The sequence below is a fragment of the Heliconius melpomene genome, chromosome 3 (assembly GCF_056956725.1).
Source record: "Heliconius melpomene rosina isolate 202511_hmr_F chromosome 3, ASM5695672v1, whole genome shotgun sequence".
Taxonomy (NCBI): domain Eukaryota; kingdom Metazoa; phylum Arthropoda; class Insecta; order Lepidoptera; family Nymphalidae; genus Heliconius; species Heliconius melpomene.
This window is the reverse complement of record NC_140391.1, coordinates 2,671,736-2,689,205: the sequence shown is the minus strand read 5'-3', so window position 1 is coordinate 2,689,205 and position 17,470 is coordinate 2,671,736. Positions and strand designations below refer to the sequence as shown.

Here is a 17,470-nt window from a genome sequence, read left to right as displayed (position 1 = left end):
TCACTCTAACCCAGCTTCATATATCCTGCATGTAACAGGGCTTAGGCATGTAGGAGCTAAGACACTCCGCACCTCACTTTCCTTCAAATTCTGGAGGCATTACGTAAGTGGCAAAACTCGACGCCGCCCTTTGCTTCAGCACTGGAGTGAAAAAATTAAAATATTAATTACTTCACCTCCTCGACTGGGAATCAAATCCACAACCTGCCGCATTTACAATCACATTTACAATCGCTGCGCAACTACTGGCCTCTAGTAATAAGGACAATGCATAGTAAAGCGATTATATCACATTACATAATGTTTATTTGTATAACAGTATAAGCTATTGAGAAAGCTTAGTTAGCTTTAACTAAGAGCAATGCTGGTATTGTTGCCGGTAAGTTAATATTGATATTGAAAACATCGGTTTCGTTGTATTTTGCTTAGATTGAATTGATTGAGGCACACGACGGTGTAGGTTCAAAACCCGTTGAAAGGTTTTTTTTGCTTCATCCGCAGAGGGCACCTGGGAAACGAGCGATAAGATACTCCGTTTCATTGCAGCATTTCGTGTTGATTGGCGGAACTTAACGCTACGTGCGTTATGCTTCATTACTAGAGCAAAGAAATGAAAATATGAAATATTCCATTCGTTAATTCCATATCTTCCAATGGGAATCGAACCCACAACCTGTCGCATTAACTTACATGTGCCTCGATATTTTTATTCGTAAAAGTATTTTCTTTATAGATTATTATTAAATTGAATTCATATATTAAATATACGACTCTTACAGCTTTCTCCATTTAATTTCTAAATTATTAGATAGATACAAAACATGCCTGCAGAAACAAAGAAAATCAAATATATTATTACATTTTATTACATTATCCTATACTCAATTACCCGTACGCGTTATAAAGCGTAAGAAGCAAATAATTACGAATTAATTTCATTAGCTAATACTTCGCTTGTTCAGTCCTTCATTTCGTGAACGCCTCTTTGTAACATTTAGAAGAAAGCTGCGTAAGGAATAATGTTGATAGCACAAATAAAAATATATTTCTTTATAATTATAAAGAATTAATATTATTGTAATATATTGCTTAATATTTTTAACATATTTGAAGTGGTATATAAAAATACTTATTTGGGAAATGTATAAAAATTTTTACGTAGCGGTATTTGAACCCATGCTTGGTGAAAACTGTCTAAGAGGAACGTATGACTTAGTGGTCAGACCGCTAAGATTTTCAACAGTAGAGAAGGTCAAATTCAACTGTGTAAAAATTGTAATACGTTTTCTAAATAACTATTCTTTTCTAAATAACTATTCTACTTCCTAGTGTTTATTTATTCATTTTTAATTGTTTTTTTTGTGTGGCTAGTATTTTAAGGACTAATGTCCGTAATGAGGCCTATAAAATGAATGTATGAATGTAATTGAGAATATTTGACCGGTTTACGAGTATTTTGTTTATTTTCTGGATTGACTTTAAGGTATAAAAAAGTGAAAATTTACCATTTACACCTAAAAGTGTGAAAAGGCCATATTAGTATTAAATAATGGAAATACAAAACAAAAAAAAACGTTCCCAGAGCGTACAAAGGAAAAAATTAGAAAAAAACAAATATCCTTACATCGATTTGTATTCAGCACGTCCCGTCTATTCTTTCTTGTGTTGGCAACAGTACAATATAATAAATTACATCTTGTCTAACGAAGGCTTTATATCACGATTTCTGTGTCGGCACTCTGTTTGGAATTAGTATAACTATCTCATGCTTTTGTTCTTATGATTGATTGCCTCATTACTATGGGAAGTAGTTGGATGATATTGTTTTTTTAATTCTGGAGGAATTATGTGTTGAGAGGTGGAACTCAACGCTGCGCTTTGCCTCAACATCGGGCAGAGCGAGCATAATGCTAAAACACTCCACTCCCCACTTTCCGACGAACTCTGGAAGCATCACCCCGACACCAGAGCGTAAAAATGGAAATTTGAAATATTTCATTTCCTCGAGTAGGAATCGAACCCCACCAGCTGTCGCGTACATTCACACTCACACACTTGTGCCTCCGCCACGAATGGCTTTATAATGTTTAATTACATCTATTTCATATGAAAAGTGTCGGCAGGTTTGGATCTAAGCCAGGTCGGGTCGCCTAAATAACTTAAAAAGACTAAAGTCGGTGACGCAATATCGTTGCCATTTTATACATAACCAAGATTACTTATAATTAAATGTAGTGTTTATAATTTAAAATTGCATATAAGCTAATAAAAATGTAATTAAATTAATATGGGAAACAGAAGTGTTTTAACACTAGGTTCCCTCTTTCTATCTAGCGTGAAGCTATTATCCTTTCTATTTATTAATCAAAAATGTTATTCCAAGGTTGAAGCAATGAGCACGGAGAAGCGGGTTCGAGTCCGAGTGAAGCTCTACGACGACAAGACTGATATCTACAGTCAAGATATAGACATGTCCACTGGAGAAGGCGGTTTCATCGTTCCTACTGTTATGGCTGATGCTCCATATGTTAATTTGCAGGTTAGTCAGTGAATATTTACATAGAGTATATGGGTCATACATATATAAAATATACGAAAATAATTTAAAACCAGTTCTATTTTCTAGCGGCGTTAAGTTCCGCCACTCAACATGTTGATTATTATGTTAATTCTGTTTTATGTGTAAACATAATCTTAAATTATAATAGTTATTATGGCTCGGTTCTATTTATTATTATTATATGACACCGTTTTAATATTTTATATTATGAGAGTGAAGTAATAAGTTATTCTCTCATGTTTAAGCTTATGTTTATTCAGGATAGTTCTCCTTGCGAAGTAGGTTAGGCTTAGTGAGATTAGTAAAGCTATAATATAAACAAAGTTGAGGAAAATTAGGGAAAAATTACGCTTATGTAGGCACTCGAGAAAATAAAGCATTTAATTTTTATTTTGTTGCTCTGGTAATAAAATAAAAGCCGGCGTTGAGTTCCGCCACTCAACACGCAATAGCTCCAAAGGTCCACAGTACCCTTTGCCTATCCTGCTTCAAGTATATGCATGATACAGCGTGAAGCTAAAAAAACAATAATAAAATAAAATTTTATTAACTTGTCACAAGGAAACCTCAACTCTTCAGCTTTTAACAACACCATTAGCCAACTAATTTTACATTTTAAGCACCCTAATCAAACTTCTGTAATGCCAGAAGTTGCCGAATTAATAAAGTCAATCCCAACTGGATATCCAATGTAATTTTAAAGTTTCGAATCAAATCCCGTCAATCCCACCGCAATATGTCACCAAGAACTGTTTAATTCGGATCAGGTCCTCATCAGCACAGTCCAAAACCGAATTGGCCGTTCGCGCCTCCAGCCTAATTTACTTTAATCGTCTCATTAATAGGCCTAGGAACTTGTGAAACTTGGTAACCCCTGGATAGTAATCGTGGAACTACTACGGAATACAAATAGCTATATTTTGACCCTCGGTTCTCTTGGTAACGTCTTACGTTAATCTCAGTGAGGCACTGACGGGTAATGCTGTGTTAGATTGGATTATACTCCTGGAGTTAATACTTCAATCTTTGGTGATTGCTTCTGAACGAATCGTGGAGGTTGCGGGTTTTGTGTGGATTTTCAAACAGCCAATATGGTTCGATTTGTATTTAACATAGAAATTAAGTTTTTACTATTTTTTGAGATATACATTTGTTTTTAGTTAAGTAATTATAAAAAATATCTTCTTATTTTTTATCCTTAGGTTTTTCTAACACATAGAAAGATAGGCAGAGAAGACCTGGAAACCTAATGCTAAGACAGTCCGTTCCCATTAAGCAAGATATTTCCGTTTCGCATTTTCCGCCCAGTTCTCGAGCCATTGCCTGTTAAATATTTCATTCCTCTGAGTGGGAATCGAACCCACTACCTACGCCTAAGCCTCGACTGCCTCCAAAATATCTTGTATAATATAAATAAAATGGAAAATCTAACTTCTCCATTGCCATATAGTGTATCTTATTCAGATTAAAGTACACTTTTACGATATCTCACTCACCGAATTTGCTAATGGGCTCTTAAAGGAATAAGCAAATATACCGACAGTCAGACTTTGCATTTTATAATATTCATAAGGTAGGTTAGGCAAAAAGCCTCCGAGAGATTCGGTAAAATGGAAAATGTTTTTGTCTCCACTTTAAATCGTCCGTGAAACTAAGAAGCTAGATAAGTCTTAATTCTCGGAAACAGATATTAAGTAAATTCAACATGAAAAGTTTCAGGATCTCAGTGAAATGTTTTGGAAGCGACATTAAGATATGACTACCTAACTTATGTTTTTAGATATATAAAAAGATGAATGGTTTGCTGATTGATCACTACATTACTCATCTTAATATATTAGCCAGTTGTATGCTCGTGGCGCAGGGCCACGAGCATGCGATTGTTAACGAGGAGTTTTAGCTTCGATTCCCACTCGAGGAATTTAATTTCTTCACTCTATCTTCCTGCTACATCCAGGATACACCGTGAAACTTAAAAAAAATCCTAAATTACCGTATTTCCGATGAAATTCAATAGAAAGAAAAAGTTTCTATCGCACAAAGCCAATTGTAGTCAATCCCATATAAAAATAGTTTAAACATAACTACATATTTACACACAAAAACTTACTGACCCAACCACACTCAACCATAAATATCACAAATACACTAAAAAATAAAATAAAATATATTATAACCAGACTAGAAATTTTAAAATCCATCTTCCCAACGTCACTCCAGGAAAGCAATTACTGGGTCGGGCGTGGTTATGACGTAGTCATCATGCAAATACATCGCCGCTGAACGGGATTGGCAATCCGGCTAAAGTGCTTTAGACCTGGTAACTATCTTATGAATTATTATGTACTCGCAAGTGAGACACAGTGTCTGTGTGAGCAATGAACGTGACGAGAGACGTAGTGTTTGTATGAGCAATAAATATTATCATGGGCAAGTGTAAGTAACGAGACACTCAGTGTCATTATGAGCAATAAACATGTTCATGGGTTCTGAATATTTCATTGAGGTGTGAAGCTTCTTTATGGGATTTCTTCTTTGGGAAGCATATTTTGAAATGTTGCTTCTTGCCAGAGCTAAATAGTAATAAGTTAGTAACTGGTTACTTTTATTTGTTTGGAAACAATGTTAAGGTCTTAGTTAGTCTCAGTTTTTTAACAGGCGAAGAGCGAACGACGAAGACGTATAATATAAAATTGAACAATAAGAGTATTTACTTTTACTTTACAAGTATCTTTTTACTGTAGTAATCAATTTAATAATCATTTATTTACTTTAGAACACCAGAGTGGGGCCGTTAATGGGAACGTTCCCAAATCTTCCAGGTTCTCTACCTATCCTGCTATGAGCAAAATACTCTTATAGAAAATTTAAAATATAATGAATTTGCTGAACTGTATAACCGTATAACATCTGCTTTGTGATCAATTAGACTGAATGTAACAAGGGAAAGTGGAAATTGGTTTCAATTACAGTGTTAACCCTTAGGAAGGAAATAACTTAGTTCCTGATGGCTCCACGTAATTACCCAACCTCGTATTGATGTTCATACAAACATGTTATTGTATGAGAGTGATATGGAACTGAAATGGCATAATAAATGATAATTTATTTCTATTTTATACTTATCTAATTAAGAGCAGCAATCGATAGCTAAATAAATATAATTAAATTAATTAACTTTCTACGTTTATTCCCTGTAAAAACAAACATTTTCCACGTAGAATATGTGAAATAAAATTCATGACAAACAATATCTTTTACAGACTAAAATTACTTTACAGTTTTATTAAATTCCTCATAAGTTTACCAATTCAACGCGCCCCTATGTCCTGACCAGACTGAGGAAATGAAAATAATTAATTCCTCCGCATGGCAATCGAATCCACGACCGTCGCGCTTACAGTTCGACGCTGTTCCACTGCGGCACGACAGCCTCAAGAATAAGATTATAAATTAAAGTAAATCTAAGTAAAATGTTTCAAAATTTAATTAAAAGCAAACACCGTCCAGTCACTTTAATAAAAAACACAAGAATTAATATCATCCATTATCACCAAAAATGATGGATGGTGTGATACGAATAGCCGTTATAGATAAAAAATGGCGGTACCCTTACTTTCTCTATCACTTCCTTAATGTATTGTTACAATTATCCTCGTTATTCATCCTGCCCTTCCATTGTAGCTTCAGGAAATTCTTTTTTGTATTTTATCGGCGGACATTTTTTCAAGAGAGCTTCCGGGCCAAACCTCCATCGACCAAATAAATTATACCAAGCTAGAGTCAAATAATCCCACTCCATTAAATCCGGTAAGCGTGGGCTTTTAAAAATATTAGTATACTAATCTCGTCTTAGGAAAAGTAGATTATGCTGACGATGTCGAAATCATATGATTATTTTGTGAAATGACGTCTTTAATCCTATATATTATTTTTCTGTCATTGTTTTCTTTTTGTCAATTATTTAGTTCTTCAAAAATTTTGTGTATATTTTTTAAGTAAATTATTTGAATTATGAATGTAATATTTTTATCAGTACCTACTACGAGAAGCTAACGTTTACCAAAACATTTAAATATTACATTTTATTTAAGTATATTTCAGCAACTTTGCGAGTGACCTATAAAATGTAGGTACGTCATTAAAAAATGACAGCGCTCAAGCCACCAGCTATCCTAGATCAGCGAAATCCCGAGCCAACGCTCAAGTAGAGGATTTTGGCAACGAAATATACTTCACTTTAAGTAACTCCATTATCGAAATCACCAAATTTTCGTGCTATCAACTAAGATGGGAGCCATTTCATAAGTTATATTTATGTGAACGTTATTTGACTTTTATTTTATTTTATAAATATATTTTTTATAAATAATATTGGTAGCTTCTTTTGGTTAAGGTTCTTACTTTATTAAAAACAGTAATGTTTTCAAATATTGATTTAATACTAAAACGAATTTTCTTCAATTTTTCGTAATGACTAATATTTATTAAAAAAATGGATAAAAACACTATCACATTTGTTATTGTCTGCTGTCACTTTTGTAATAGATGGGCACAGGCATGGGCGTATCGAGAGATATTTTCTAGGGGGGGCATGAACTTTCGCTTTGAATAAATGTGATCGTGTAAATGTTTTTTTTTTTCACTTTTCGTGGCAAATTTTCTGTTAGTAAAATTTCTAGGTTGGGTTTTCCTTGGATTCCAATGCCCAGACCAGGTTGTTATAATTCTTTTGTTAAACTGTTTAATTGACTATTTCCATCTACATTTCTTAAAGATATGGTAAATTTATAATTATTTGTACTCGAGTCCGCGCTTCTTGGAAACCCAAGTCGGTCCAATTCTCAGATCGTTGTTATTAAGCTACATCGAAATTCTTTTACGCTTGTTATAACTTTTTTATCTTGTTATCGTATAAGAATTCGAGGTAGCTTGAAAGGAATGCATAGCTGTGCTGTAGTCAGGATGCTTTGATGAATTCCAAAAGGTGCGGGTTCGAGTCCAACTCCATTCAAAATTTTATACGTTGTCTAACAAATATATATTTTTCTCAGTTTAGAATAACAATTCAAAAATATTATAATTGAATGTATAATTAAGTGACTAGGTATGCTACATCGTAAAAGTGCCTCTACGCCGCCGTATGCTCTGACACTGGTGCGACGAAACGGAAATATTAACGAAATATTTCATTTCCACGAATGGGAATCGAATTCACAACCTATCACTTTACAGGCCATCACACCAATATCTAACTAATGTCTATAACATTATTAGAAAACGCCAGTTTACGCTATCATTTGCTCGAAACTTACCAATTTGCTCATCGGAAACCAAACCGTTGCTCAAAGGGTTAGGCTAAGCTGAAATTTAGTTCGAAATCAATTCATTTGGCGGATTTGTAGACTGTGGTCTATCCCGAGATCATTAATTGAAGTTGAAGATTCGATTTGGATAGTCTAGTTTATTTTAACAGGGCAGCTCTATCTCTAATTATATTATTTTTATTATGTAATATACATACATTATTATTTAATATGTAATATACGTGTGTATATTTTATGCTAAAAAAGGATTTTTTTTTTGTTGTTTTTAAGAAAACGTAAACGTAACCCATACCGTTTAGTGGCAAGAGCGTTTGGACGGTTTTCATGAGACGCGAGTTCAGATCCCGCTACGTCCAAATTTTTATAAGTTTTCTAAAAAGTATTTTGTGTAAAATAAAACTTTTAAAAAATGTCATAAAGTAGTTCTTTTGATTTTATAAATAAAATTAATATTAAGTTTGGCTTGGAAAAAGATAAATTGATATAATTAAACATCAAATAGATAATTAATCAATAAAATAATAGATAAATTACAATTACTATATATCTAACTAGATTTCTAGTAGATAGTAAATGTTCGGTATCAACAATTAGTGAGAAATTGCTAATTATTGACTACCAATTTAGTTTAGAGAACTAGATAATAATTGTATTTATGATACTGTATTTATTAATGAACACTAATGATTTATCAGTTGAATTTGACAACATCAAATATTAAAAGGACGAAATAGTTATTGACGCAACTAAAAGTTATAAATAAAGCGAAGGTTGTGGATTCGATATCGTATTATTGAAACGATATTATTATTAATCCTTCACCGCGTCCAATTAAACTCTCCGTCACGTTGTGTATTGCCACTCAACATACTATGTATTTATCTTAGGAGAAAAATGGTTGAAAAATTCGTGCTTAGTAGCATATGAGCCTATATAATGAAACTCAACCAAAATAATATTTTAATTTCGTTGCTCTGGTGTCGAGATAATGCGGCGTTGAGTTACACCTACAAAATTCAGTAGAATGAGGAAAATGTCTTAACGCTGGGTTCCCGCTGCCAACCCTGCTATATGCGGGAGAAAGCGTAAAGCTGAATTTTTCAAGCAATATTTGAAAAAAATCTATATTAATAAAAGTTTTCAAATGACGCAAGCATATAATTAATACCCTTAATCGTGTCTACAAGATTTGCAAGACCACTGGCAACTTAGCGAAGTCAGCCCTTGCCAGACTAATTTCATTAATCCACATTGATTGGATTTGCTGCGCTACGTTCAATTCACTTTTCATACTTTCTATAATGTGTAAGTTATTAAGATGAGTTTTAAGAATTTTTGCATGATTTAAAAACATATATTTTTTAGCTTTCACCTTATATTCCACATATAACAATGTAGGCAGCGGTTACCTAGTGCTAAAACACTGCGTCCGCCACACACCGCCCAATTTTCGAGACATTGTGAAGAGCAGGGGAACTCAACGCTAAGATTTATCTTGCAAGGAAAATAAAATAATTTTAATACTATCTTATCCACTCTACAATTCTCCATTCCATTCAAGTAAACGCGGTTGTGGGTTCAATTCCTACTCAGAACAATGAATTGTATAGCTATACTAGTCAAAATACAAAAAGAAATTAAAATTGGGCGGCTCATAAGGAATGGAATGTCTAAATACTGTGAGTGATTTTTCTATCTATATTGCTATATAAAATTAAGTTGAAAATTGTATTAAGTTAATAATAATTAGGACTTACTCCTCTTTCCTTGGGCAAAGAGAACTGTCGTTGGCCTGTAGTACTTACTACTTCTGATCGCATGGCTGTATGGAAGAGCAAAGAGCTGCATGGTAGATTCCATAGAGTCCTAGTGGGCCTCGACCAACACCTTAAGAGGCTATCGCTTAGCTGTTGGACCAAGAACCGGATACAGAAGGCAGTGTTACTTGAGACGGCACGTATTGTGCGGAGGTACCTCTCTCTGGAGCCCTAGCCACCGATGGCTTGGACCCTTGTCCCGCCCTCGGAAGAGTAGTTTTTTTATATTTTTAAATGTATTTTTTTATACAATAATTTATATTTAAAAATGTAAAATTGATTCACTAATTTAATAAAAGTATATCATCATTAGTATTAAAGTCCAAAACGTAAGTTTTACTATATTCATATATGGTAGATACATCTTTTACTTACTGCTTCCTCTATTGCATAAGACGCAAGACAACCTCGAGCAAACTTTCCAAAGTCTGCCCAAGTCAAACTAATCGACGCTAATTGGATCTATGGATGTGTGCTGCTATCACATTACATACACTTTGCTTAGGAAACATTGATTTTAATAGTATAGTTGAATAAAAAGACGAGAAATTTAAATTACAAACAGCTAAATGGAAATGAAAATATTGATCTTAATCTAATGTAATCTATAAAACGCGGCGTTGTGATCCGCCGCTCAACACTAGTCAATTATAACGTGGAAAATTGTGAAAACGCAGCTATACGACACATAGTACTTGTCGCCAATATTTAAGTTGTTTTTAGGATTGCGTACCTCAAAAGGTAAAAACGGAACCCTTATAGGATCCCTTTGTTGTCCGTCTGTCACGACCATTTATCTCAAGATCGCGTAGAGCTATTAAGCCGAAATTAATATCATATTAAGGTCTATCTTTCTATTATTATTTTTTTATTAATTATCTAAGTCAACGAAGTGCGAACTTACAATACAAATAAAGGAAAAATCCTAAAATTTAATTTTTTTTAGCTATTCCATAGAATAAAATTAGAAACTTATTTGTAGTTCATTTCATTCAAAATGAGTGCATATGTCCGCATATTTAAAATTGTCAACTTTAATAATAATAAGTAAATCTTATCTAAAGTTGTTATCCATAGTTTCTATCAACCACATATTTAATACACAACTTAGCTAATAATAAGCTCTCTTAAGCTTATACGAGTTACTACAAGAAAGTCCTCTCCATAATTGCTAATGACCACTTAAAACTGTTTTATAAATTATAGCTTTCTGAGTTAATTTTCTGTAGCTGTGGCTGTCTTCCAAAGTCCTTTTACAAAGTTTCCACGCTCACAAACAAACTGTGGACGATTTAAAATTAACGAAGCTTTCCTTAAAAAATATTCTGATAAGTTTTACTAGAAATTCGCAAAGTACTTAAATAGTTTTATTCAAAGAAATGACATGTAAAACATAATAGTTTTAAGTTTAGATATCATAGGTTTTTTTTTATTTAATAGACAGATGCGTAAAAGATATTATTTTATGACTAATAATAATTGTCTCCATTTGAGACATCTTTAGACGTATCACAGAGATGAAAAATATTAAATATATTCGATATCCCAACTCTAGAGGAAGAGTCTTCCACCTCATGTAATGCGAAAACCGTAGGTACCTATACAAAAAATAAGCAAAATGAATATAATTATTTTATTTTACAAGTGAAAAACCTTTTAAGTAGATCAGCTTCACGCTGAATCCCGCACACAGCAGAGCACTTTCTGTCGAATTTTGTAGATAATCACCTTTTACGTAGATATAGATATTATATTCACTAAATCCAAAGTTAGATACTTTAACGTTATGTTTTTACTATATTTAAATCTCCGAATATTTTTTCTTAAAATAAAATTTCAAAAATATATCGTTATTATGAAAAATATACGTTGACTTTATTAATACTTGTTGTTATGTTAATAAAATTAATAAAGAAAATTAATTTCAGTTCCGCAGTGCCACCTCCTTTGGCTCGGTACCAACGCACTGCAACATTTCCCTTCGACGCCATGTTTTTAATTTTTTCCATTTGTGAAGCAAACTTTTCTGTTTATTTTTATATTGTTAGATAACTTTTCGAATTCTTATAAATTTCTTTTATGAAATTTTAATTAAATATTTTATTTTTATTAAGGTGTTACAATACAATATATAGATCCCAGGCTGTATAATTATAAGCATTTTTAATACTGCATGAAATTGAAATTATATTAAGACACTCCACAAGTAGATCTCTACTAAAATGCATAATTTAATAAAATTAAGCCTTTCTAGAGTGAAAAACTACAACTATATTTTCATTATGTTTTTGTGACAGTAAATACAACTTAGAATATAATTTTGAATGAAAATCTAAACTTGCCCCGGGCTTATAACTTGCAACGTTTATATGCATATGCTTATCCTCGTGCACTGTAAGGTAAGTTGCAACAACTTAAGATTAGTGTCTAGTCTTATTATATAACTATCAATGATTTTTTTGTTATCCATACCTATATTATAAATTCGAAAGTAACTCTGTCTGTCTGTATTTTACGCAATCAGGGCCAAACCGCTAATTTAATTGTGATAAAATACCCATATAGAGATACTTGAGTCCCGGGATGAACATAGGATACTTTTATAATATTATCGATATCGATATAATACTATTTGTAATATTATCGATATATACCAATATATTAAAATACTTATTGATTTGACACGCAATTTATTCCGCCTATATATTAATATTAATAACAGCCGTCGCTATGCGACCGTTGCTAAGCAACGGCTTGCAAAGTTTGTTGTTAGAAAACGTCACATAAAATGAGTTTGCTTAACGCATCTCTCTATTGAAAACTGAAAATAATTTCATAAATATTCGTATAGTTCAAGCGGGCGTAGCCGCGTTCGGGTACACTAGTATATCTATATTTATACTTAATACTCAATACAAAACCTAATATACGAAAATATAAACACACAAAAGAAACTATCATCTATTAATAAACAAATATAAATAAACATAAAAAATAGTGATGTAGCACTATAAAATAAAACGTAGATTTAGGTCGTAAAACTACAATAATCGTGTTTTATAGCAGCCGTGCATAAGTTTTCAACTTTCCGTACTCGTACGGCGCCGGCGCGCGGTGAGCATTCCAAGTTAGGTGCTTGGCAAGCGAATGTGGTCTTGGAATGGTTAACTTTTATTTATGTGTTGCTATAATAACAATATATATTTTATTATATATACATAAAATATGCACATATCGTTTTTTCTGGAAAAATATATTTTGAGGTCAGTAGAAGTGTGCGACTGTTTGGTGTTCGATTCTCTTATATCGGAATAGAGAATCGAACCTATAACCTGTAGCGTCTCTCTGTTTCCAAATATTTAAATACTATAATTTCTTCGCTATTGCAATGAAAAAATAAAGTATAGCATTCCCTACCTGATTGGATATCTTAATGTTATCAAAAGTGCAAAAAATATTTTCTTAGCTTCACGCTGTATCCCGCACATAGTAATGTAGGCAGAGATAACTTGGGAACCTAGTGTTAAACACTCCGCTATCATTAAGACACATCCGTTCCCTATAATCCAACGAATTCTGAAAGCATTGTCTTTTGAGCGGAACACAACGCCGCAAATTCATATTTTTAAGATTTTTTTCATTAAAACAGACTAATGATAATTAATAATAATATGAACGCCATATTTCCATACACTTTATGTTAAAGGTGATAAAATTAAAGCCTTATATTCATTTTACATGCTTCCTTTGTTAGCATATGAAACTGTACACCCTACAAGAGAGTACTACGAGCACACACTAAACTAGATGCAATGTGGTTTAACATATCATGTAACTATTATACGGCATACCTAACATGCTCTTTTGTGAACATCTAAAGTTTAAATTAATAGCACAGGTGCATAATCCTGGGAATGGGACAGGTTACGGGATCGATTCTCACTCGAGGAAATTAATATTTTAATATTTTCTTCGCTCTGATGTCGAGGTTAAGTGGCTTTTTTATTTTCTCCTTGAGGTCAATTTAGTATAAACGATCAGTAGAGACTAATAAATAACATACACATGGAAATTTGTTTTAAAGCACTCTGTTCTCCACTTTTCGGCGATTTTTTCTAGTCAATGCGTGTTGAGTGGGTTCCCCCACTTAATAGAACTTAAGGCATCTCTTTTTGCCTTGGTACCAAAGCAACAAAATGAAAATATTCATTTATAATAATTCATTTGCCCGAGTGGGAATCGATCTTACAACCGACCGTATAGTCACACCCTTGTTTCTCTACTGTACGACGATCTTAAGAAATATGTAAGTTAAATCAATTTACATAGTTCCTAAATTACGTTAGCATCCTCATCTCCACTTGCAAAATTGTTAAGTAAATCTTTTTGATCAATCTCATTAAACTGGCGACACTTTGCCAACTTGAATAAAGTTTGCTGTGTTTTTAAAAACTTTCACCCCCTTGGGAGAAGGTTTAAGGATAAATAACAGGATTAAACCCTCCCTTGCTCAGATTTAATCTGTAAACGGTATTTTATGTTGGCATTTTCCAGAGGGTAATAAAAAATAGAATAAAAAATGAAGAGTAATTAATGTTCGAAGTATATATTATATGTATAATATTTTTATTTTTATTTTGCGTGGTACTTAGAAAGGATCTAGGGATACGTGACATAGTGCTATATTTTTCTGTCTGTTGAGTGACGCCATCAAGGCCACTTATTCTCAATAGAAGTAATATGTCCTTTTTTAGCTTCACGCTATATACTGCACTAGCGGACCCGGACGCGGCTACGCCTGCTTGAAATATAAGAATATAATTTCTATAGAAATATAATTTCAATCTAGATGAAATGCTAAAAGTGACTATTTTATATTTATTTTCATAAGGGTGAATATCAAAATGACGCGGTAACGAACGCGGTCGCGTAGCGACGACGGTTGTTATTAACATGGCAGAATAAATTTCATGTCAAATTAGAAAATATTTTAATTTATTAGTATATATGTATAATGTAATGTTATATAGCCTATAGCACTTCTGAAGAATGCAGCTTTCATACAAAACAAAAACATAGTAAATCGGACCAGTAGATCCAGAGATCTTAGCGTTCAAACAAACAAACAAACAAACAAACTCTTCCGCTTTATTATATTAGTATAGATATAGCAGGGTAGTCAGAGGGAAACTGGGAACTAAGTGTTAACACACTCGGTTCCCATTAAGACACGTTCGTTCCCTACTTTTCACAGAACTCTGGATATTTTAAATATTTAATTTCCTCAAATGAAAGTCGAACCCATTACCTTACGCATTTACGTAGGTCGCTTTTGATTGCCTGGCTTCACTAATATGTTAAAGGCACTATTAAAAAAAAATCGTTAAAATAATAATTTTTATTAACGTAAATCAAATGCACACGAAATGCGGCGTTAAATTTCGCCACTCAACTTGCAATACCTCCATAATTTTTCACAAATTAGGGAACGATAGAGCAAATGGGAAATCTTTATGGGAACGAAATATTTTTACATCAGGTTCCCAGGGTCTGCTATGCTGCTATGGGCAGGATACGCCCATAGCAGAGCCATATATGTATACAGGATGGAAGAGGCAGCGCTTCTTTTACTGAAACGGCATAGAGGGTAAAATATTTCAAACCCAGAGATAAAAAAATTAATCAAGGTACCTCAACAGTTTGGACATAGGATTTTTTTTTCATTTCACGATTTTTATCCATACCTGTATTTCGTGTCACGCACACATACGTATGCGACGTTGCCGCTTTGACAAGTAAGTGTGTGCGTGCCTATGTTATACTTTACAAATGTCGTTTTATTTTAAAACGATAATCTTATTATTTATTTTGTTTGAAAAAATAACTTTTTCATTTTTGGGAATTATTTTTTTTCTGAATTATATTAGGCTTTTATAGAGTAGTTAAAACTGTGGTTTCATTTAAAGTGGTGCTGACAATTCCACCCTGTATACAAATAGCAGTTCATTCCTACATCAGAAACACATCTCTGAATGTTAAGTATCAATGTTATATATTATTTTGCTACAGAAGTGACCGCTGTGCAATTCCGTCGCCTCCCCCCGGACTTCTTTTGAAGTGGACTTCCAGTAAATTTGGCACGAGACCCCGTTCGCTCGTATTGCTTTGAGAAAAGATGAACATCGCTTTTTCATACTGTATTTCGTTTTTCTATTTTTAGATGAAAAAATGTTATTTTTACAATATATATTGATAAGTTATTTATAACTTCATTGTTATAGATTTATCAATTACTTACATATCTATGTAAAATATAAATATTTAGGTGGTTTCGTCAAATAAACGGAATTTACTTTGACTTTAGTAACAATAACCTGGAAACCTTCGGAATGAAAATAATGGGAGAACAAGAAATTCCTGGCATACGTGGAGAGTGCGTGCAAATAAAAAAATATATTGTGTCAAGATGGAATGCGATTTGTTGTGGGTTCGATTCCCACTCGAGGAAATGAATTAATATTTAATATTTTCACTCACTCACACATTGGAGAGCGGAGAGCCTTAACACTAAGCTCCTTACCTACCCTGCTACATACAGGATACAGCGAAAGCTGAAAAAGTATCTAGTCTAGATGCTATAAAAATTTAAACAAACATATTAGATTATCCATATTCCAGTACATATAACGTGTTCCATATTTTACCATAAGAATAACAACGTAGACGTAGCGTGAGATACGATACAGTACAGGAGTGTAAATGCTATTTGGCGATGAAAAAGCGAACAACCAACATGTGAAAGCAATCTTCAGTTTATGTCAGCTCATATTTCAGGCTTCAACTATTGTATTTTGTTTCTTTTTGTTATTTTCTAAAGTATTTTTCTATAAGTAAATACTAGTGTCTATAATGACATTGTTAAGCAGTTATTTCATGATTATATACAATAAGCAATAAGCTATGGTTGTAAATTCGATTCTCGCTCAGTAAAATATTTATTTTTTTGATTCTACTTAATGTGTAGATCGCCGTGTTTTTACTTTGGCTTTTTCATGCTTTTTGCTGGCCGCACATAATTTTGACAGATACGAAGAAACTTTTGGCAATTAAACATGGCTGCGATAAAAAAAATAAAGAAATAATTGTGTTAGAAAGGAATTTTGCAAATTATCATTCTTATATTTTAATTAATTTAACAGATTTAACTTTTTTTACGATAACTATAACTGTTTGAATAATAATTAATTGTATTTAATCTTTTTAAGTATTCAATACAAAACATTTACAACATGTCTGTGCGATACAGAAAAAAAAGCAAAATATTTATACGAGATTCTAAACATAGATAGAATGGAAATTCATTTTCACCACGAAAGGTAATATTTTCATACTCCTAAGAGGGCTTCTCGATATAGAAGAGGCAATAAACATGAAAATAAAATGTAATAAAATTCCGTATCAGTAGAAAGCACGCGACTCGAGGATAACGTCTCTATATTTACGAGACAACCCAACGTTAGAATACGAAGAAGTAATAAAAATAGTAGCTTAATAAAATAACTTGTCCCGATATGTCATACTTAGTGGTTTGAATATTGGTTTGATATTCTATATTTATGTATAAATATACAAAACTAGCGGACGCGCGCAGCTTCGCTTGCGTATTTAGCGAATTCTAATAACCCATGAAACATGTGTTCCATGAAATATTTTTAAGAGTCTAAATTTCAAATTTTATAAAAATCGGTGGCGATTTAAGAATTATT

The 17,470-nt window shown here is 32.8% G+C and overlaps 1 protein-coding gene across 1 annotated transcript in view; it reads left to right on the top strand.

Annotated features, from left to right (window-relative positions):
- The window catches only part of LOC146539862 (C3 and PZP-like alpha-2-macroglobulin domain-containing protein 8), a 165,168-nt gene that overhangs the window by 105,690 nt on the left and 42,008 nt on the right, over nucleotides 1-17,470 (top strand). The window contains exon 7 of the mRNA XM_085207464.1: nucleotides 2,384-2,539. Coding sequence (XP_085063590.1) covers nucleotides 2,384-2,539 — 156 coding nt within the window. The remainder of the gene's footprint in view (nucleotides 1-2,383; nucleotides 2,540-17,470) is intronic.